Genomic DNA, 23,367 nt, shown 5'->3' with positions numbered 1-23,367 from the left:
TGTGTGTACCGACCCTGTGTGTGTGTTTGTGTGTGTGTGTTTGTGTGTGTGTGTTTGTGTGTGTGAGTGTGTACCGACCCTGTGTGTGTGTGTACCGACCCTGTGTGTGTGTGTACCGACCCTGTGTGTGTGTGTGTGTGTGTGTGTGTGTGTGTGTGTGTGTGTGTGTGTGTACCGACCCTGTGTGTGTGTACCGACCCTGTGTGTGTGTACCGACCCTGTGTGTGTGTGTGTACCGACCCTGTGTGTGTGTGTGTGTACCGACCCTGTGTGTGTGTGTGTGTACCGACCCTGTGTGTGTGTGTGTGTACCGACCCTGTGTGTGTGTGTGTGTACCGACCCTGTGTGTGTGTGTGTGTACCGACCCTGTGTGTGTGTGTGTGTGTGTACCGACCCTGTGTGTGTGTGTGTGTGTGTACCGACCCTGTGTGTGTGTGTGTGTGTACCGACCCTGTGTGTGTGTGTGTACCGACCCTGTGTGTGTGTGTGTACCGACCCTGTGTGTGTGTGTGTACCGACCCTGTGAGTGTGTGTACCGACCCTGTGAGTGTGTGTACCGACCCTGTGTGTGTGTGTGTGTGTGTGTGTGTGTGTGTGTGTGTGTGAGTGTACCGACTCTGTGTGTGTGTGTAGTTGTGTGTGGTTGTGTTTGATGGTGTATGGTTGTGTGTGGTGGTGTATAGTGGTATGTAGTTGTGTGTGGTTGTGTATGGTGGTGTTTGATGGTGTATGGTTGTGTGTGGTGGTGTATGGTGGTATGTAGTTGTGTGTGGTTGTGTATGGTGGTGTTTGATGATGTATGGTTGTGTGTGGTGTATTATAATATTAATAATAATAATAATAATAATATTTTATTTATAGAGCGCTTTACAATAGCCAAAAGGAGCACAAGGCGCTTTCCAGTAAAAACATCAATAGACAACAAAATATAACTACACAATAAAATAGCAGTTGAATCAGGAGCTACGTGTTAGAAGCTTGTATGAATAAATGTGTTTTCAACTGCGATTTAAAAACACTCAGCACAGTGACGGATCGTATGTGAGCTGGAAGTGCGCTTCACAGCTTTGGTCCCTGGACGGCAAATGTCCGGCCTCCAAACTTTTTATATCTGCACTTGGGAGTGACCAGGCAGGTATGTTCTGAGGAGCGGAGAGTTCTGGCTGGTTGGTAGACCGTTACAAGTTCAGCGAGGTAGGCCGGGGCCAGACCATTGATGGCCTTGAACACGAACAGCAGGACCTTCTACTCCACCCTAAACTGCACCGGAAGCTAAACATGATGTACTCAGTATTTTCTTCATTCAGATGAAGGAAGTTCTGAGAAAGCCACTGTTTGATATCCTGAAGGCAATTATGGAGAGGGTCCAATGCAGAACGATTACTCAGCATCACAGGAAGATAGATCTGGAGGTCGTCTGCATAGAAATTAAATTGAACGGTGTGATTGGAGATGAGTTGACCAAGTGGCAGCATATAGAGTGAGAACAGAATAGGACCGAGAATAGATCCTTGAGGCACACCAGATGACAGAGGAGCAACCGAGGAAGAATAATCATTAAGCATTACAGAAAAAGTTCTGTTAGTGAGGTATGATGAAAACCAATTTAGTATCGCACCCTGCAGACCAACAACATGTTGAAGACGAGAGATGAGGATGGCATGATCCACAGTGTCAAATGCAGTGGTTAGGTCCAGTAACACCAAAAACACAGAGCTTCTACTATCCAGGGATCCAAGAATGTTGTTATGGACCCTCAATATGGTTGTGTATGGTGGTATGTAGTTGTGTGTGGTGGTGTGTAGTTGTGTATGGTGGAATATAGTTGTGTGTGGTGGTGTATAGTTGTGTGTGGTGGTGTATGGTTGTGTGTGGTGGTATGTAGTTGTGTGTGTGGTGGTATATGGTGGTATGTAGTTGTGTGTGTGGTGGTGTATGGTTGTGTGTGTATAGTGGTGTACGGTTTTGTTACTGATGTATGGTTGTGTTACTGTAGGGCGCTGTACCGAAGGGAAACGCCACTAAAGAGTATATTGACAGTCTGCACCTGAAACCAGGTCAGGTCGTCTACAAGTGTCCTAAATGCTGCAGCATCAAACCTGACCGAGCTCACCACTGCAGGTAACACACACACACACACACACACTCTATATATATCCACAAGTCATAAAGGTGCAGATGTTAAGGGGTTGATGGTGATTTGAGACACAGCCTGTAGCGCTGGGAGAGACTATGAGATGCACCATGGCCTACTTTCATAGAGAAACTCAGTGTGTGTGTGTGTGTGTGTGTGTGTGTGTTTCCTCCCTAACAGTGTGTGTAAGCGCTGTATCAGGAAGATGGATCACCACTGTCCCTGGGTGAACAACTGTGTGGGTGAAAACAACCAGAAATACTTTGTGCTGTTTACGGTGAGAGCAGAACTCTGATCCCTCCAACCACTAACTGTATCTCAGTAACCTGTCTGGTTCCCCACACTGTTCCAAACAAACCTAACGGTTTGGCTTTATCACATGCTTTCACTACATCACGTGTGTGTGTGTGTGTGTGTGTGTGTGTGTGTGTGAGACCTTAATTCTCTCGTCTTAAATTTACACTCATTTCTCAACCACATATGGCATTAGAGGTCTAGATAGGTCTAGATCAGGGTAATCAAACACCGCGCCGTGGATCATTCGGTATCAGGAAACACAAACAATTAAAACTTTTCAATCTTTTCATTCTATTGATGACCAGTTCTTCCAAATTCTACACTAATTTCTGCACTGTTTTTTGTTTCTATGAAGCTGACACTGATTCTACATTATGGTGAGTTGGGATGTAGATCTAGATCACTAATCCCAGCTGTCTAGACACTTAACAGACATTTTTCCACAATAAATACAAATTATGCCAAAGAAGCAAGTCATCGCTATGTAAAGATATGTAAGTCATGTCTTTTGTCGAGACAAATGAGGCCAGGAAGGTCCAAGTAAGGACAGTTCCCCCCACTCCCCACTTCAAGAAGGAGAACCAAGGAAATATCAAATCCCACATTAGAAAGTTCCAGTCCTGAGTTGCATCCCAAGTAAAGTCAAGATATTTCCGTAGTAACAAGTCTACTACAATGTTCTCAGGACTACCGGTTGCATGTTAGCGTCCATCACTGCACATCAGATTGGACGTTGGATTGCAAAACATCTAAGGGAGTTTTTCCTTGCCACAGTCACCACGGCTGCTCATCAGGGATAAACACACACTGTTCACCTTCACTCTTAAATTCTGTACAGCTGCTTTTAAAGAAATAAACTTGACTTAAATGAGTTAGTGCCAAGTAACGACTGACCGAGTGAAGCCTTAAGTAAAGACAACCAGGTTCTGAGTACATATGATGATTCCATTTACACACTCGAGGCTTAAAGTCCTAACGTTCTAAGTAAAGGCAGTCCTCATTCCTAAGACATGTTAGAAAAGCAGTAGAACACTGAGGTGATCATTCACAATCTTCTCCACTTCTTCCATGCTTTTATCATTTCTGATGTAAAAATCTTGTGCTGTAGGATTTTCTCTAGATTCTGTTTTATCTGGATAACTATATTATTCCTTTAGGATTGAATGAATGGAATAACATGGCCACTTGTACTATTTGATTGATGAAGCAGCTTCTTCTATGTGTGTTGTAGATGTACATTGCTCTGATATCCCTCCATGCTCTCATCATGGTGGGGTTCCATTTCATCCTCTGCTTTGAGCAGGACTGGACAAGTAAGAACAACATGATACCTCTCAGAAAATATTCCTTTAGACCATCATCTATCCCTCTATTCGTCATCCTATCACTCAATCCCTCTGTACCTCCATCCTTGGATCCTACATTCCTTTGTCATTCCAAATATTGATCCCTCTGTTCCCTATCCCTTCCTATAATTATTCCATCACTTCATAATCAATCCTTCTCTCGCTCCATCCCAATATTCATGGATGTATTCTTCTAACACACGTGCTTTCATCTTTCCACCACTTTGCTTCTGCAATCCCTCCATCACTGTACCATCTATTCATCCATTCACCCCTTCCCTCAGCCCTGTATCTTTTAATTTCCAGTGTCATCCTCCCATCCCTGCCCCTCCTTCCTTCATTCATCTATCGTTTCATACTCCTGTTCCCTCAATACCCCGTCCCCCACACTCCTCTATCCCTGTCTGTTTTCCCTCCTCAGAGTGCAGCAGCTTCTCCCCCCCGACCACGGTGGTCCTGCTGATCCTGCTGTGTTTCGAGGGTCTTCTCTTCTTCATTTTCACCGCCGTCATGTTCGGTAGCCAGATTCACTCCATCTGCACCGACGAGACTGTGAGTTGCACCCTAATCCCTTACCGCTGATCGTATCGTCATCATGACTGATGCTACATCCTGTCAAGACTTTTTGTGTTTCATTCTGTGGCTTGAGCACTGCAGCGTGAAGTAAAACTCTAGACTGCTCAGTGTCCTACATCTTCAGCAGCATTACAAAACCTGTGATAAAAAGCCCAAGTTAGTAAGTTCATTTTAAATACAGGCTACAGTAGTTCCCTTGGATGGTCAGTTCTCAAAGTCTAAGCCAAACTGTGAAGTCTAGACGTCTCCAATACAGCAGGTATTGAGAGTTGTTTCCGGTTTGGACTGGTTAGCTCCTACCAAACCTGCTCTTATAAAGCAGAACTGGTGATGTGTTCATGGCACTCGTGGAGAGAAGACCAATCAGGTCCGATCCCACAGTAAAAGCTACTGTAGCACAAACTGATGATAAAGTCGATGCTGGATCTGACGGAAAGGGAACAGAATACACAGAGTTTGGTGCTCCTTCATGAAGATAGTTTTTGATCTGTAATATTCCGTCTTTCCTCGTTTTGTTTTGGTGCCGTGTTGTAGGGTATAGAGCAGCTGAAGAAAGAAGAGCGACGATGGGCCAAGAGGTCCAAGTGGATGAACCTGAAAGTGGTCTTCGGCCACCCGTTCTCTTTAGCATGGTTCAATCCGCTGGCCGTTCCCGAGCACGGCAAAGCCGACCTGTTCCAGTACGTCGTCTGACTCGGACTGGGTTCTGATCCGCAGAGGAAGTGCACTGAGATGGCCTTATTCTCCATTTCATTCTTTTCAGGGGTGATTCAGGGGCGTGTCCTTAGAGTGTATAAAAAAACTGCCTTTTTGGTCATTTTTCTACTTGGATTTTCACACTGTCTGGTGTGCGTATAATATATACATTTTTAACTGGTTCTCCGTCTATTAAAGGAATGTTTATGGTAGGACACTAACTAGACCTTTAGGACAAGACCACTCTCATCCACCGTTCAGAACAAGCTGTGGGGTTCCATTTTCAGTGGAAATGTTCCACAGTATTTCATTTACATCGCTTCCTCAGTAGTGGAAACATGTATCATAAATATAAATGTTTCCTTTTTTTTCTGCTATCAGATAATGTATTTTTACCTCTCGCGGAGACGGGGAGATCTCCATCTCGCGGAGACGGGGAGATCTCCATCTCGCGGAGACGGGGAGATCTCCATCTCGCGGAGACGGGGAGATCTCCATCTCGCGGAGACGGGGAGATCTCCATCTCGCGGAGACGGGGAGATCTCCATCTCGCGGAGACGGGGAGATCTCCATCTCGCGGAGACGGGGAGATCTCCATCTCGCGGAGACGGGGAGATCTCCATCTTACTCTGACCTACAATTCACACTTTCATTTATCTTTTACTTTAACTATTTTGTCCTCCAGTAATGTTTTTTTAAGCATTAAAACGTTTGTTTAGCTTTTACCAACGTTGATATGCAACAAGTGGTTGTTGTTTTTTTTTCAAAGTTTATACAAGAGGTGCCCTCAAATCCTCAATGTTTCTCCTCCAGTTTGCATTATGGAGATTATTATCTCTTATCTTCTGATCATGTTATTAGATTAGTCTGCTCTGGTATACTGAACATGAGATGGACGACCCTTTAGTATCCAAGATACTTCGCCATCTTGATGGTTCATCTTGTGAAGCCAGCTAGAAAATAACTGATACCCAAGTTCTGGGAAAAAAAAGATGGTTCATCTTGGCCACTGTACCACTGTGAAAAGACTCTGCTAGAACATCATCAAGAAGTGTACAAACATCAAGTCATGACACTTTTTGGTCAAAACCTGTTCCATGGTAGCTCAAGAAGTGGTTCAGGGTGGAGGGGTATTTACCCTCCTACGTCTGCATTCTTTACCCATCATGCTCATGGCATCTTCACAACCAATCCTCAGACCTCTCCTGTGTCACGCAACAAAGACCAATCAGTGTGGGTGAAATCAGGCAAGTGGTGACTGTTGACTAGCTTTCAAAGAATACGCCATTCCTCCAAACCCCAAAGCGTTATTTTCCTGATCAATCATTCTTTTTCTATTATACAGTTCATTGTGTTTTCCTGCTATTTTAAACGTAGCGCTCGCTATCTGGAACATTGGGGGGTTTTTTGCACAAATTTTAAACACCTAAAACATAGCTGTGTACAATCAGACCGCTTCGGTGTGCAAAACACACCGGTTTAATCCCACGGTTTAAGTTCTGAACTTGTGTCTCATTGCACATAATTATTAAACCAGCATGAAGAGGCGTTCACGTGTACTTCACTGCACAGTGACGTTCTTTCTTCACATTTCCAGGGTTTCTGCAGGGTCCTCATCTAAAATGTTTTTAGGACCATTTTAAGAATGAAATGTAAAACCGATTTCACATCATCAAACACACACACACACAAATACGTTGTTGGTGACTTGCTTTAACCCAGAACTAAATTATTATTTTGTTTGTTTTTGTATCAAACCAAATATCACTAAACCTGCACTTCCCCAAAATGAAATGCGTTTTAGGTCTGCGGTACAATCCGAGAGATTCGCTCCAATAACAGGAAGCTGATTAGTTGTTGCATGTTGGTCTTATTTGTAGTCGTAATACAGAGAATTAGATTTGGACCAGCGAAAGAAAGAACCACAAAAACCCATGAACTTTCTAAAATGAGCAATACGAGGCAGCACTACATGGACATCGGAAAATTAGGCCCTTTTTAAAATGATTAAAGACCTACAACAGTGACTGTAAGACCACACGGAAACCCTGATATACCCAATTGTTAGAAAGTTCAGCCAGTGCCCCTGGAACACAGTGTTTAGGGCCTTACTTAAGGGCCCCATACAGGGGCAGCTTGGTGATACCAGGGCTTAATCCCTGAGCCTTAACCATTGTGCTCCCTCTTCCTGTAGAAGCTTGAGGGACCCACCAGATCAGATTTCCTGGCTTTGGATGGGTCTGATGTGAAGTATTATACGTACATTTAAATACTGAGAAACGATGGGATAATGATCTGGTGGTTGGACTCCCTGAACTCGCCCCTCAACTACACTCCTGCTGCTGTAGGACCTGAACAACGTTGAACGTTTTTCCCAGAGTAGATCTCGGTCAGGATACAGGATCAAACATCAGGTGGTGGAACCTTCTCAAAACACCTGCTAAAGACCAGAGTCAGACAAGGAGAAGATCTGAATCCATCCTATGGACGTTCGGTTCTTGTAGTCCAGATTATGCCTTTGGGTTTTGTGATGCAGAACAAAAATAGTATTCGGTATCTTTCCGTTGATTTTTTTTTAACTGTCTTATGGGTTTTTGTTTCAGCTGCTTTAACGTCTGTGTTTTATAATTAAATGCAATAAATTTGAATGTTCTTTGAAACGTCTCACACACTTTCAATTATGGTGTCCTTCCTCATGGTCAAGTCATAGTAATGAGTTGATGTTAATGAGCAACAGCACTTTTGAGTCTGGTCTGCAGGTCAGGTAGTGGTGATTCATTCTCCATCACAGCAGTACAGACAGAAGCACAGATTCAGTCTGATATCGTCTCCATAGTAACAGCTGATTCACCTGCACATCAGCTGCCCAAAATAAACAGATTTATAGGTGAGGTTCAGTCAGGAGTCTCCAGTGTCAGTGCTTAGTAAGAGGTACAGCTTGATGTTTGATGATCTTCAGGACAGTTTACATTTAGTTTATGCTCTCGGTAACAACATCGAGGCCATTTATAGCTGCTAGAACAAATGTGAAAACAGAAAGTAACTGGATTGTGACAGATGTCCAGTTGTGTTTAATAGAATATGATTGCTGAGGTGCAGTTATATAGTGGTGACAGTAAGAGTTCCTCCCACCTGATGTACATGGTGCTATCAAAAAGTTCAGAGACTGCTTTTGTAACACGCCAACAGGTGGCAGCACAAGGCTGCACGCACAGTCACAGAGAGCACCGACCGTCATAAGTCAGTGTGCCAAAATACATCGTCCTGTGGACATCAGGATCTGTGTAATTGGTGCTGTTCTGACCACGTGAGCACCCTGTCGCAGAGCTCCTCCTGACACGTGACCCAACACGATCTCACTTCCGCACCCACTCTACTCGCCAGATTTGGATCCTGCTCACTTCGCCATCTTCCCCAAGATGAAAATGCAGCTCAAAGGTCTCCATTTTAACACCACTGCGGAGATCTGACACGAATAGCAGAAGAAGCTTGACACGCTTTAAAAAGAAGACTTCCAGGAGATATTCCAGAAGAACACAGGGGGCGCTGTATTGCTGTGTAAGAGGACTATTTGGAAGGTGCTTGTGTGGAAATGTAGATAAATAAAGAACATTCTTGTAAACAGAACGATTCTTAAACATTTTGATATCACTTTGTATAATCTATTCAACAGATGATTCCTCCTCACACTGAAATGGTGCATCGTTTCTTTTTATTTTCACATTTATCACATTAATGTACAGCAGATGATTAGTTCATCGTATACAGCTGATATGTAGCAAATCGGCATGTCCTGATATTACATTCAATTAAACAAAGAAACAACTCGAGTTTTATAGCCAAGAGCGAGCGCAGTTTTATAGCTAGCAGGTTAAAGCTACACATAGCATCCTCCAAAAGTATTGGAACAGCAAGAGGCAGAGATGATTAAGATTAATAACAGATGAGAAAGTTCAGGGTTTATTGACTGATATTTATTTATTTATTTATTGGCACACGTGACTAACAAGTGTTCCAGGTTGCCCAGGGGTGTAAATAGTTCTGAATATCTACTCCATCACGTTCACTGCATAACCAACAAGCTCCACAGGGCAGCGGTGAAGGCCTCACAGTGAGGAGATGATTTTAAGAGCAGAAGAGAGTCGATACCACATGAATCTCATCAGCAGTAAGAATCCAAAGATCAGGTAGGAAAGAAATAAGTGGTGATCCACAATAGATCAGGAACTAAGAAGAACATCATCTAAAATGCTGGAAAAGTCTAAGCTGTTGGGTGAAGCATGGTGGAGGTAGTGGTGATGTCATGGTTTGCATGGTCTGCTTCTGAAACAGACTCAATTCAGAAGTCTCCAGAAACAGTCTGAAGAAATTTGCACACTGATCTGATCAGGAGGAACTTCATAATGAAGAAACACACACCTCAGTCATAATAGAGGACTTCAGTGGAGGGCAAAGGGGAAAGGTTTAGACTGGACAAGTCCATCAGCAGACCTTCAGCCCAACTGAGCAGCATTTTACCTCCTGAAGAGAAGAATGAACGGAGAAGGATCCATCGTCTCATTGCGTCTTCTGTGTAGCAAAAAGCTTATTTTAATGACCTTACAGTTCCAATACTTGTGGAGGAACCCATATGATGCCTGGCTCATGTCCAGTAAAACTCCCATAATATACACCACTAACCAAAAGTATTTAGACACCTGACTTCTCCAGTTCCTATTTCCTAAATGTTATACAAAGTTGGAGACAAAATTTATCAGTTGTCTTTGGATACTTGACTTGAACTAGGAGCCCCAAAACCTGTTCCAGCATGACCATGCCCCTGTGCTCAAAGCCAGCTCCATGAAGATCTAACAACCATGGGTTGGAAGATGTGGAAGATCTCCTGCTATAGAGCTCCAACCCTATTGAACATGAATAAATGTGAACGCTGACTCTGCACCCCAGGTACCTCCTCACCTCAGCTACATGTAGCTGCATGAATCTCCACAAAATCTAGTGGAACATCTTCCCAGAAGAGTGGAGCTCATTATCACAGAAAAAACGATGCACACAGCAATCTCAGGTGTCCACAAACTTTTGGCTGTATTGTGTATATTGTATTAGCAGCAAGAACAAAGACAGACATTATTATTTAACCGGATAAATACGAAGGAACCTCATGCTGAATCTGTATCTATTCTACTGACGTGGTGATTCTGGATCTCATTCCTACGACATTAACGAAATAAAACGACGTAACGAATTGTAGCTTCAGCTGCAGACGTTTAGCTCAAGATAAAAAAAACAGAAGAAATACAGAAAAAAGCCTCAGCATCTCAGATCGAGTATAGAAATCTCTCACATTATCAGGGATTCACACCAAAATATTCCCATAAATAATAAAGTGTCTGTGAAAAGGGCGGGGCTTCTGCATGTTCCTGTTGTTTCTATAGTAAAAAGTAAAAACATGTGAATGAGTGGATGAAGTTCTGTGGAGTCAAAATGGAAGATTTGCATCTCCAGCAGAAGAACTTGTGTGAGAAGGAGACCAGGAGAGAAGATGTGATCAGAAGGTTAATGGTTTGGGGTTGTTTTGAAGTAGAGAAGGTTCCGGAAAGTAGAAGGAATCCTAAACCAACATGTCTCCCATTCCACACTTCAACACCAGGAAGTTCCGTCTGGACGATGAGCTGAAGCACACGTCTGAGTTCTGTACGTGTTTTTCAGAGAGCAGACAGGCGTCTGAAGTGATCTCTATCATGGAACCACCTGCTCAGTCACCGCACCTCAATCCTACTGAACTGCTCTGGAATCTACTAGAAATCTCCTCCTAGTGAAGATGATCTTTGGAGAGTTTTAGGCACGGCAAAGTATTTCAGCTGAACGTTTGGAGAACCGAAGTGTCCTGATGCTGAGAGTGTAAAACTGTTCTTCATGATGAGGAGGATTTTGCAATGAAAAAGTCTGGAAAAGTATTAATTTGTTTGGTCAAACGACGTCTTCAGAGTTACATTAGCGAGTTGCATAGAAACAGAAGGAACGTACACGTGTCTCTCAAACACCATAAAACACACTTTTCACAGACACTCCACGTAAACAACTTTGGATTTTGAGAAAAGAAAAAAAAAGGCATCCAGCTTGGAGGTTCTCCTAATCAGCTGGATGCTGGAAGCCTCGGAGAGTCACAGCGGAGTGGAAACGCAGGCCTCATCGTCTCAGAGTTTTGCTACATGGATCCTAAAAGTTGTAGAGACTCGCAGACTTGCTGCTGAGACACACGAGCAGTCTGAAGGCCAACATTCTCCTCAAAAAAACAATTCAGAAAAAGCAGCAGCGCTCACGTGAAAAAAAGAGATGACGTGAAACAGTTGGCCAGCAAAAAAAAAAAACGTGTTCAGCTGTTAGCGATTATTTCACTGAATCTTTCACAAGAACTACGATATAAAGCTGCGAATTCTATTTCAATTTAGCAGCTAATTTTAATTACTTAAGAGAACTGAGGAGAATCCTCACTGTTAGCATACAATTACTTCCTCTTTAACTGCTAGCATACAATTACTTCCTCTTTAACTGCTAGCATACAATTACTTCCTCTTTAACTGCTAGCATACAATTACTTCCTCTTCTTTAACTGTTAGCATACAATTACTTCCTCTTCTTTAACTGCTAGCATACAATTACTTCCTCTTTAACTGCTAGCATACAATTACTTCCTCTTTAACTGCTAGCATACAATTACTTCCTCTTCTTTAACTGTTAGCATACAATTACTTCCTCTTCTTTAACTGTTAGCATACAATTACTTCCTCTTCTTTAACTGTTAGCATACAATTACTTCCTCTTTAACTGCTAGCATACAATTACTTCCTCTTCTTTAACTGTTAGCATACAATTACTTCTTCTTTAACTGTTAGCATACAAATACTTCTTTAACTGTTAGCATACAATTACTTGCTCTCTTTTAACTGCTAGCATACAATTACTTCCTCTTCTTCTATAACTATTAGCAGTTTTTACACAATTAATTAAACTGACTTATTGTCTAAGAATAATATCCCGTGTTCTACATCCTGGGTATTAGCATGAGCGTGTTCAACAGATCTCGCTAGCACTGTTATTAGCGTGTAGGTAGAACCTGAGCCGCAGTGTGTTTACATGCCTGTTAGCTACATTTTTATTCATTAGCATCGGTTCATTTTGGCTGTTTGAAGTAAATAAACGATTTCCGTTCACTAGCGTGTTCACTAGCATGTTTACGTGCGCGCTAGCTTTCACTTATTTTTAGCATGAAAGATGTGGCGTGATGTTGCTGAAACTCCATGTACACTGGGTTTGGATGAAGGAGGTCATGGAAGTTCTGGATTCAGCTGTGCATTTTGGTGCTACGTTCCTGAAAGCACGTCAGGTATTGATTTTTTTTTTTTCAAACGCAAAAGAAAGACGAGCGACGGCTTCGTTTCAGAGATTTGTGCTGGTCGTTATTGCATCCGTGCAGGTCACAGTGACGCGTCCATGGAGGAGATGATGAGAATCTGTGATGTTCTCACGCAGATCTAAGATGGATACAGATGGAGAAAACAAAAAAAAGTATCTGATTAATGTAGAGCTGTTTCTAGATCATGAGTTCATCACGTGGAAGAAGTGCAGAGGCTCAGAGGAACTCATGTAACCATACTGTTCACTACTGTACTGACCTCTCCTGCCCCCTCTCCATCCTCCTCTCCACCCACCACCCTCTTCTCCACCCTCCTCTCCACCCATCACCCTCTTCTCCACCCACCACCCTCTTCTCCACCCTCCTCCCACCCACCATACTCTTTTCCACCCACCACTGCAGCCTCGTCTCCATCCTCCTCTCCACCCACCTCCCCACCACTGCAGCCTCGTCTCCACCCCCCTCCCCACCCCCTCTACACCCTCCTCTCCACCCACCATCCAAACGATTCATAACATTCCCTTCGAGATGCCCACAGCTGCCGAGGTCACACCAGCTGCTGCATGCTGTTGTAGGAAGCTGTGGTTGAATGTAAGGATTTGAATAAAACAGAGGTTGTGATGAAGTTGCAGAGATGATCTGTGTTTCTAGTGAGCGTACGTAGTGACTACACTATGATAACTAGCATGTAGCACATTTAGCTTGTGTTTAACTAGCCTGTGCTTAGATGTGAGTTGGGGGAAGAAAAAAACCCCCCAAAAAAACACCTGCTAGGACCTGTAGAAGAGGAACGTCTTTCTTGCTTTCCTTTCTTTAGCGTCTTTATCCCTCCATCAACCCACACCAGCAGGTGCAGCACTGAAGTCTTAGGTATGATCCAATATTCACACAAAGCTCCTGTCATGGTATCATGAGGTGTTTACAACAAAAAAAAAAACCAAAAGGATCTGTGACTGTTTTCAAGCCCCGAGTCAGAACCTTTTTCTGCTCCTACAAAGGGACCCCAAGAATCCATGAGGAAATTCCTGTCCATCTTCTTCTTAAAACTTCCATCAAGGCTGAGAGAAATCAAAATGGCCGTCCTGCCCACTATCAACTTCTCCAAGAAGAACACAGATGATGCTCATTTTAACAAAGTTCTCCTCTTTGGAGCTTGAATGTGCCGAACATCCTGATTCCTGAGCGCAGATGTAATGAGACGAGGGGGCGGAGTCAGGTGATGAGTAATGAGCTAATGTGAACCTTTCTGCATGTGCTTTGTGAGAAGATACATTTTAATAACCAAAGCTTGTGTTTTTTTTTCCATCACAGCTCTGTAAATCTCTGGAAGCCGCCGTCGCTCGTCACATCACGTCGCTCGTCAAGTCGCTCGTCGCGTCGCTCGTCACGTCGCTCGTCAAGTCACGTCACGTCGCTCGCGTCCTCACTTCACGTCATCTCATTCATCCTTTTTTGAGGTCTCGGAGTGTGTGTCGGTGGAGGAAGAGCGTTGGAGCACCAGGAGACCCGAGAGTGTGAGCGAGACCCCGACCCACCACAGAGCCACGAGGCTGTCCCCGAAGATGAGCTGCCCGAGGAGAGCCTGAGGAACCAAAGACACAGGAAACATCTTCAATATACTCGCAATGATCTGAGACTCCAAATTAATTTTTATTTGATTATGGTTAAACCTATACAATACTGACAAAAGTATTTGGACACCCGACTTTTCCACCCATATGTGCTTCTTCTCCAGGATGCAGGAGCATGATAAAGTGGAAGATCTCCTGCTATAGAGCTCTGACCCTCAACATCCTTAGATGGAGGTTATTATGAAAGCAAATTGGTCTGTATGGTCAAATGTGTGGACACCTGACCACCTGCTTCTTTCTGAACATCCTATTCCACATTCAGTCTCCATTCACTGTTCTAATGAGCTCCACTCTTCTGGGAAGATGTTCCATTGGATGATTGTGGAGATCCATTCAGCTACAAGGGTGTTAGTAAGGTCAAGTAGTGATGTAGGTGAGAAGGTGAGGAGGTTCCTGGGTGCAGTCAGTCTTTGGATGCTTCTGCATCCAAAGACTTCTGATACAATTATGTGCTGCAGTCTGGAGAAAAAAAAAAAAAAAACACACCAAGTCGGGTGTCCCAATATTTTTGGTCATATAACGTATGTCAATCCATTTGTAGTCATTTCTCGCTGGAGAAGTAGAATTCCAGTAGAACTGAAGACCATCATGGACTTGAGATCAGTAATAACATCTGCAAATAGATTTCATGACCCATTTGTTTTTCTGGAATCTAAATTCCACAGACATTTAATGAGATCTGAAACATTTACTTATGATGATGCAGTAATCTGTCCACTTGTTAATATCTCTATAACACAAGGTCAAACAAGGTCAAGGACAGATACTGGGAGACATGCACATCACTAAACCACGAGATTAGCGTCATTTCATTGTGAGAAGCTAAAATAACTGTCTCCAGCAAATGGCTCAAGCATTCTGCTCTAGAGAACTAACCCCTGCTGAAGGACAGGGCCACGCCCAGAACATACTCTGACTGAAGGACATCAGGAGAACTCCAGCAGGGTATCAAAACACACACTTTCATCCAAGCACCATGTTTTAGTTCTCAGTTTTGTAGCAGGAACTTCTCGCTCTTGAATATTGAGAGAACCTCAGGTTCTCTGAGAACAAGGATGATGCTAATTAAAATGTGGTCTACCTTTCTGCAGCTCAAACGTACCAAGAATGACATTTTAATTCAGTTCTGAGCTGAAACGAGGGGGCGGAGTCAGGCTGGAGGTTTGGATTCCAATAAAATGTCAGGATTCACAGTTCAAAACATTCCTGTGTCTTACTTCCTATCTTCCTATCTATCTACACATCCATCCATCCATCTCTCTATCTATCTATCCACACACACAAAAGAAATCTGACCATTGCGATACTGTCAGGGCAGAACCTACAATCATTTTACCTGGTTTTCTACATCGACACGTTTATTTCACGTGTAATAAAGGTAAATGGTGAAAAGGTGTGACAGAGAAACGTTTGGTGGTACTCACAGAGGAGATGAAGTTGGAGGCGGTGGTGGTCACAGTGGTTCGGGTAGAAGATGAGGAGTACCTGAGGGCCTTGGAGAGGAAGGTCCACATCACAGCATTACAGGTGAAGAGCAGACCACCGCAGAGCAGACGCAGAGGGATATGCAGCTACAACACACACAATATGCATCATTTACACAAGCCCCGCCCACTCCCACGGAATAATTCATTAATTGATTCTGTGATAATTGATTGATGAATGAGAGGTCGGTTGATGACGCACCCACTCGCACGCGGAGGTCTCATCGGCGTGTCGGAACGTCCTCCTCTCGCCCCACGTCCTCAGTCCCGTCTCACACACGCCTTTCAGATAATCCGTGCCCAGGGAAAGTTTAGCGGAGGACGAGGCCACGGCGCCCAGGAAGCCCGCGAGCAGCGCGTATACCACCCCGGGGAACATGGCGACCTTCTCCGTGCGCGCGCTACTCCGCCCAACGCGCCATTTCACAGGGAGAAGATACAGGAGAGCTGCGTACCAGCGCCAGGAGACCCGGAGAACCTCCACACGTCCTCCAGGAGAATGAGAGCGCCTTACTGGTCACATGACCGCAGCATCACATCATCACCTGATCGCAGCATCACATCATCATCTGATCGCTGGTCCACGTCTCATCAGCACACCACCAGAGCACGTGTAGTGCACTAGATAGTGCACATCAAAGCTCCTAGTGCACTACTGGGGACAATTCTATTAGCATATTCAAATATTTTAGCAAATATTATTTTAATTTTAATGTCGTTACTGTGTTTATTTATTTATTTGTTTATTTAATGGATTTATGCCCTTAATTAGCATAAAACGTTGCTGAAATGTGTCACTGTACTGGTCAGGATCACAGAACATTACTATTAGCTATTAAAAAATTATTATTTCAATACATTTTCTAACATATGATGAACACATGATGGCTTTATCACATCATATAAAATGTCCTGTGTCTTTCCAAGTACATCCTCATATCCACAAAAACCTGGGACACCATGTAAAATATACATAAAACAGAAAGCAATGATTTGTAAATCACAAACCTGTATTTTATTCACAATAGAACATAGAAAAGCAAATTAAATGTTAAAACTAAGAATATGTGCGATTTTAAGGGAAAACGAGGACATTTTGTATTAGTTGGCTGCAACACATTTAAAAAACAGTTGGGACATTACCATGTTTTCTATTGTGTAGAAACTCCTGTTCTTTTAACAGCAGTTTGTATACTGGAGTTTTGGGAGTTTCACAGTTTCTTGTATAATTATAGCTTCTCGACTGTCCTGGGTCTTCTTTGTTGTATTTTTATTTTATTTTATTTTATTTTATTTTATTTTATTTTATTTTATTTTATTTTCCCTTGTGCACAGAGATTTCTCCAGATTTCATGAACCTTTGGATGATATTACGGTCTGTAAATGATGAAATATTCAGTCTTCACAATTTGATTTTGAGGAACGTTATTGTCAAATTGTTCCACAGATTGTAGACACAGTCTTTCACAGGTTGGTGAAGCTCCACCCATTACCTCTGAGAGACTCTTCCTCTTTAAGATGCAATATTTAATTTCCAATCATCTCACTGACCTGCGGTTAGTTAACCTCATTATTTACTGAATCTTTTTCCATCTGTTTTATTTTAATAATATTTGTTTTTTCCAGATTTGTGTTGCCACCGTCCAACTTTTATGAGACGTGTTGCAGCCATTACATTTAACCTTATTTTTTCCTTAAAATGGTACATTTTCTCAGTTTTAACATTTGATATGCTTTCAATGTTCTATTGTGAATTAAATATGGGTTAATAACGTTTTTATTTACGTTTAACACAGTGAATGTGGCCCTACGGGGTCATGTCTTTCTCTACAGTAGCAGCTCTTAAACATGGTCTGTTGGTGTTGGATGTAAGTTTTCCTACACACTATTCCCTTTTCCATCCATGGCTTGGGTTGAGTTTTCCCATTTGGAAGATTGAGGAGTTTGTGCGAGTTGGTCATTAGGTTGCAGCAGTTTTCTCTGGCTGTTTAGTTGCATTGTTTTGTCTTGTAAAATCTAAAGTTTGGACAGAACAGGTAACTGTTGAACCTGAGCCTCACTCAGGTTTGACTTTAAACCCCCAAAAATACACAGCATCAGCTCCTGAGCCATGTATGGAAAATATTTTCTTTTTTTACACTCAGGTCACCTTGTTTATGAAGTCTCGTGGAGTTTTTCCTTCACCACTTAATCTTATAAGGAACAAATGTATAGGAACAATTGGAACTTCTACATTCCAACTTCAAAACCTTGATCTCTGTGAAGCTGCTTTGGGACCAGGTTCATTGTTAAAACGCTCTACAGATATAAATAACAAGTAAATAAATAAAAAAGTCTGCAGACTGATCAGGACACTGGATAAAGAAAGCTTTTTTGTGAGCATTTATTGGTTTTAGTGCCTTCTGGCTATCTCACCACAAGTTAGACATATGGATCTGACCACCTACATCACCAAATTCTACAGCTAAACATTTCTTTATTGTTCTTCATGTGATCTTTGTTGGTCCTCGGTCTCAATAAAAACAGTCTCAACATGTTTAAGTATTTTTTATTATTATTTGATTGGACTCGTTCAGGGCATCTTACAAACTATTCACGATTCCCTTAATATACACTAGTTTTAAATTAAAGCATTCTGGTGGGTCTTCTCCAAACTTTTACCACAAAGCTGGAGGCATACAATTGTATCGGACATCTTTAGATGTGGTGTAACAATATTTTGCTTTCACTTGAACTTGGAAACCCAAAACCTGTTCCAGCATAGCAATGTCCCTGTGCACAAAGCCAGCTCCATGAAGATTTGCTTTACATGGGTTGGAGTGGAAGATCTCCAGCTATAGTGCTCTGATCTCAACCCTATTGAACACTTTTGGGATAAATGTGTATGCTGGCTGCACCCCAGGCCTCCTCAACCTCTCTCACTTACATCACTACCTAACTTTACTTACACCCTTGTAGCAAATGTCCACAATCGCACTCCAAATCTAGTAAACATCTTCCCAGAAGAGTGGAGGGACTTATAAAAGCAAATTCAGATTAAATGTGGAATGTGAAGCTCAAAAAGCGCATACCAACACCAATTATGGCCAGGTGTCCACAAACCTTTGGCAATATAGTGTTTAGTACAGAAGTAAGTAAAGTGTATTTAAAGAAAAACACATAGTGATGAGTTCCTATATAGTAAATAGTTGCAAGGTGACGAGTTCCTATTTGTACCAGAAGATACACACATATTCTCCACTAGTTCTTCTAGTTCCACAGGGTTACAGTTCTACACATAACATTGCAGTGAAATTCAGAAACAGACAGAAACTGCTGCTTAAATGTGTTTTTCTCAAAAACAATTCTTTGTGGTTTTTGTAGTTTCAGATACAATGGTGTAAAGCTTTAAGGTCGAGCTCCACTTTTGCTGAAGAGAAGTTCAACAAAATATGGTTGGATTTACAAATTGTTTAGAGCAAGAACATTCCAGCTGTTATAAGTAGGAGGTGGTATCAAAAGGTTTCAAAATTAGTTTTGTAACACGCCAACAGGTGGCAGCACAAGGCTGCACACATGGTCACAGGGAGCCAAAAGACATCAACCTGTGTACATGAGAAGCAGTGCAACTAATGTTATTGTGACCACGTGAGTTATCACATCACAGACAGCAAGTCAGAACAAAAAACAAACGTGAAAATTCTGTATGAAATTAGGCAAATCTGCCACAGAGATGTTTGAAAAGATTCGGCAAGTGTTCAGCAATGCTACGAGTGGTTTGTGGTGTTGTCGAATGGCACGCAACCTTAAAGAGCAGAAGAACATCACTGGAAGACAACGAGAGATCAGGTAGACCTTCAACATGCTCAACCCTCAAAAATGTCAAAACCGTTTGGCAACCGTTTGTCGGAGAACAATCCACATGATCTCACTGCTGCACCCACCCCACTCTCCAGATTTGAAACTGCTGTTACTGGTGACATCCAGAAATTACTGTAGCTGAATCTCTTGCCCCATGAGTAGTAGAAGTATCAGGTCTTGGAGTTATCGCTGCAGACATCACTGCTGATGTGATATGTGTTCCAGCTTTTTTGGTAGAAATTTCAGTACTGGTGCTGCTTGTTGTGGAGCTTCTTGGCTCAGTAGTTGTTGCAGTTGCCACCCCTGATGGAGATTCTGTGGATGTGGCTGTGGTTTCTATTAAGGGCCATTCAAAAACAATTGTTGAAAGAGTTGCTAATGATGTTGCACCAGCGGTTGTATCAGAAGGTAAGGTATTTGTAGTAGGTGTTGTACTTGTTGCACTGGTAGAACCAGACGGAAAATCATTAAAACCCCAAAAGAACTCAAAAGGTTTAGCAGGGCTTGTTGATGAAGGTACTGTGGAGTTTCTTTTAGCATTGTTTTCAGTAGAAATGGCTGTACTTTTGCCATGGTCTGTTGTAGGTACTGGGGAGATTGTTGCATGTAGTGTAGTAGGAGATGCGGGAAGTGATATTTCTGTAAGTGTTGCAGAAATTGTTGCAGCAGGAGTAGTGGTAGTTGTAATTACTGAGGGGGTTTTCAAAGGAATTGTGGATGATGTGGTTATTATTGAATCACTTTTAGTGATAGAAATATAAGTACTTGTGTGGTTTAATGTCATGGAGAGTGTGGAGGTTGTTGCATCGGTTTGTCCAGCAAAAGTAGGAATAGTTTCTTCCACTAAGCTTGTTCTTGCAGGAATTGTTGATGATGTAAAGCTTAGTTTACTTTCAGGGGTTGAAGTTGTTGGGGTTGTTGGTGTGGGTACTGTGTTGATTGCTGTTTTGGTTGCACTTCGAGTAGTAGCAGTTTCATGTGTTGATATCGACTCTGCAGAAATCGTTTATGATTTACATTTAGGGGTAGAAAACCTCTTAATTGTGCTGCTCTCTGTTGTATGTATTGCGGTGGAGGTAAGAGTTGCAAGAGTAGTTTGAGTTGCTGCAAGTAAGGTTTTCTTTGCAGTATTTGCTTCTGCTGTAGTTATTGTTTCACTTCTAGTTGTAGGAAATTTAGTGTTTGTGCTGCTTGTTGTTGTAGATCCTGTAGAGAGCATTTCATCATTTGATGGATGGGGATTAGTAGAAGGTGTTGAGGTCATTTTTGTTGTAGGTGCTTCTGCATTGGTTATTGTTTTACTTTTATTTGTAGAAACCTGGGTGTTTGTTGGGGTTGATGGTGTAGGTACTGTGGAGATTGTTGCATTGGTCAGTCCACTAGGAGAACTGGGAGTTCTGTGAATTGATATTGGCTCTGCAGGTATTGTTGAAGATGTAGAGCTTGTTTCAGATTCAGTAGCAGAAATCTCCAACATTGTGCTGTCAGCCGTTGTGGGTACTAGGGTGGTTGTTGCTACACTTGATAAACTAGGAGTTTTAGGGTTTGCAGGAAGTGAGATTATCTTTGCAGATGTTGCTGCTGCTGTGTTTATTGTGTTTCTTTTAATGGTAGAAACCTGCGTGTTTGGGGGGGTTGCCGGTGTAGGTACTGTGGAAGTTTCTGCTTCGGTTGTACTTCCAAGAGTATGAAAAATTTCATCGAGTGAGATTGTCTCTGCAGGAATTGTTGAAGTTGTACTTGGTTCAGTTTCTTTAGTAGAAATCTCCATGATTGTGCTGCTGTCTGTTGTAGGTACTAGGGTGGTACCACTTTCACCAAAAGTAGCAGGAGTTGCAGTTATTGAAGATATCCTTGCAGGAGTTGCTTCTGCTATGGTTATTGTTTCATTTTTAGTGGTAGAATCCTGGGTGTTTGTGGGGTGTTTTGGTGTAGAAACTTTGGCCAATGTTGAAACAAGAGCAGTAGGATTTGTCGCAACTGATTTTGTCTTTGTTGTAACTACTACAAAGGTTGTTGCATCAGAGTTTGTACAAGGAGTAGAAGTAGCTGTAGTTACTGAGGTCGCTGAAATTGTGGATAGTGTGGCTTCATTTTCAGTTTGAGTGGTAGAAACCTTAGTATTTATGCTGGTTACTCTTGTTGGAATTGTGGAGAGCATTTCATCATTTGATGGATAAAGAGTAGTAGGTGCTGAGGTCATCTCTGTAGTAGGTACCTCTGTGATGGTTATTGTTTCACTTTTAATGGTAGAAACCTCAGAGGCTGTAGGGCTTGATGGTGGAAGTACTGCTGAGGTTGATGTTCTTGAAGTAAGACTTTCAGGAAGTGATACTGCAGAGGTTGTTGCATAAGTGTTTGCACCAGGAGTAGTAGTAGATGTAGATCCTGAGGATGTTATCAATAGAATTGTGAATATTGTGGGTTCTGTTTCAATAGTGGTAGAAACCTCAGTATTCTTGCTGGTTATTCTTGTTGGAACTGTGGAAAGATTTTCATCATTTGATGGATGAAGAGTAGTAGAAGTTGCATGTTTTGAGGTTGTCTTTGTAGATGTTGCTGATGTGGTACTTTTTACACTTTTAGTGGTAGAAAAATGGGTACATATGCAGCCCTTTGTCATTGGGATTGCTGCGGTTGGTGCATCGGTTAGTCCACCAAGAGTAGTATCAGTTTGATCTAGTGATCTCGTCTCTGCAGGTGTTGCAGGTGTTGAGGTCACATCTGTAGTAGGTACCACTGTTGTGGTTATTGCTTTACGTTCAGTGGTAGAAACCTGAGAGGCTGTAGGGCTTGTTGATGTAGTTACTGCAGAGGTTATTGCACCTATAGTTGCAGGAAGTGTAGATGATATTGCATGAGATGTTGCACCAAGAGTAGTTGCAGCAGAGGCTGGAGTTTTCTTTGCGGTAGTTGCTGCAGATGTGGTAATTGTTTCACTTCTAGTGGTGGAATCCTCAGTATTCATGCTGCTTATTGTTGTGGAGAGCATTTCATCATTTGATGGATAAAGAGTAGTAAACATTGTAGGTGTTGAGGTCATCTCTGTAGTAGGTACCTCTGTTGTGGTTATTGCTTCACTTTGAGTGGTGGAAAACTCAGTCGCTGTAGGGCTTGTTGGTGTAGGAACTGGAGAGTTTTTTTCCCTGAGAGTTGCAGAAAGTGGAGATGATATTGCAACAAATGTTGCATGAAGAGATGTTGGAGCAGAGAATGGAGTTTTCTTTGCAGTATTAGTGGTTATTGTTTCACTTCTAGTGGAAGAAATTTTAGTGTTTGTGCTGCTTGTTGCTGTCAGTCTAGTTGAGAGCATTTCAACATATGATGGATGAAGAGTAGTAGATGTTGTAGGTATTGTGATAATTTCTGTTGCAGATGCTTTTGGTGTGGTTACTGTTTCACTTTCAGTGGTGGAAACCTCCATAATTGTGTTGCCAGCTGTTGTAGGTACTGGGATGGTTGTTGCACCAATTGTTAAACCAAGACCAGTAGGGTTTGTAGATAGTGACGTTACCTTTGCAGTAGGTGTTGCTATTGTGGTTATTGTTTTACTGTGAATGGTAGGAACCTTGGTGGTTGTAGAGCGTGTTGGTGTAGATACTGCAGAGATTGTTGCAATAAGAGTTGCAGGAAGTGTAGATGATATTGCATGAGATGTTTCACCAAGAGTAGTTGCAGCAGAGGCTGGAGTTTTCTTTGCAGTAGTTGCTGCAGATGTGATAATTGTTTCACTTCTAGTTGTAGAATCCTCAGTATTTGTGCTGCTTATTGTTGTGGAGAGCATTTCATCATTAGATGGATAAAGAGTAGTAGACATTGTAGGTGTTGAGGTCATCTCTGTAGTAGGTACTTCTGTTGTGCTTATTGTTTCACTTTCACTGGTAGAAACCTCAGAAGTTGTAGGGCTTGTTGGTGTAGGTACTGCAGAGGTTGGTGCACCTAAAGTAAG

The 23,367-nt window shown here is 42.3% G+C and overlaps 2 protein-coding genes and 1 long non-coding RNA gene across 9 annotated transcripts in view; 1 reads left to right on the top strand and 2 right to left on the bottom strand.

Moving 5' to 3' along the window:
* The window catches only part of zdhhc3b (zDHHC palmitoyltransferase 3b), a 13,368-nt gene extending 6,860 nt beyond the window's left edge, over positions 1-6,508 (top strand). For 2 of the 4 annotated variants that reach the window (XR_014534361.1, XR_014534362.1), the window contains 6 exons: positions 1,997-2,121; positions 2,315-2,411; positions 3,663-3,744; positions 4,199-4,329; positions 4,888-5,435; positions 5,582-6,508. Coding sequence is in view for 2 of the 4 variants with exons in the window: in XM_083546742.1 (XP_083402868.1) it covers positions 1,997-2,121; positions 2,315-2,411; positions 3,663-3,744; positions 4,199-4,329; positions 4,888-5,046 (594 nt within the window). In the remaining 2 variants the exon portion in view is untranslated. Of the gene's footprint in view, positions 1-1,996; positions 2,122-2,314; positions 2,412-3,662; positions 3,745-4,198; positions 4,330-4,887; positions 5,439-5,581 lie in introns of those variants that run through there. The other 2 variants (XM_083546742.1, XM_083546741.1) reach the window with 2 other exon arrangements.
* Positions 6,509-10,107: 3,599 nt separating this feature from the next.
* On the bottom strand, positions 10,108-12,828 carry LOC310728896. 4 transcript variants are annotated; one of them, XR_014534369.1, is made up of 4 exons: positions 12,809-12,828; positions 12,046-12,777; positions 11,739-11,923; positions 10,108-11,680 (listed from the first exon to the last, which is right to left on the bottom strand). It is a non-coding gene; the product is annotated as an uncharacterized lncRNA (long non-coding RNA). The 4 variants fall into 4 exon arrangements; XR_014534370.1 differs by having other exon boundaries at positions 12,046-12,822; XR_014534372.1 differs by lacking the exons at positions 12,046-12,777; positions 12,809-12,828 and having other exon boundaries at positions 10,108-11,561; positions 11,617-11,680; positions 11,739-11,947.
* An 871-nt stretch (positions 12,829-13,699) lies between these two features.
* On the bottom strand, positions 13,700-16,251 carry tmem42b (transmembrane protein 42b). The gene is made up of 3 exons (XM_083546756.1): positions 15,781-16,251; positions 15,519-15,665; positions 13,700-14,045 (listed from the first exon to the last, which is right to left on the bottom strand). Exons 1-3 carry the CDS (start codon positions 15,955-15,957, stop codon positions 13,902-13,904), a joined length of 468 nt encoding a protein of 155 aa, XP_083402882.1. The 5' UTR covers positions 15,958-16,251; the 3' UTR covers positions 13,700-13,901.
* Between the last annotated feature and the right edge of the window lie 7,116 nt (positions 16,252-23,367).

Source organism: Silurus aristotelis, assembly GCF_946808225.1.
Source record: "Silurus aristotelis genome assembly, chromosome: 7".
Lineage (NCBI taxonomy): Eukaryota > Metazoa > Chordata > Actinopteri > Siluriformes > Siluridae > Silurus > Silurus aristotelis.
The sequence above is the reverse complement of the archived record's forward strand: the minus strand, read 5'-3'. Positions and strand labels throughout refer to the sequence as shown.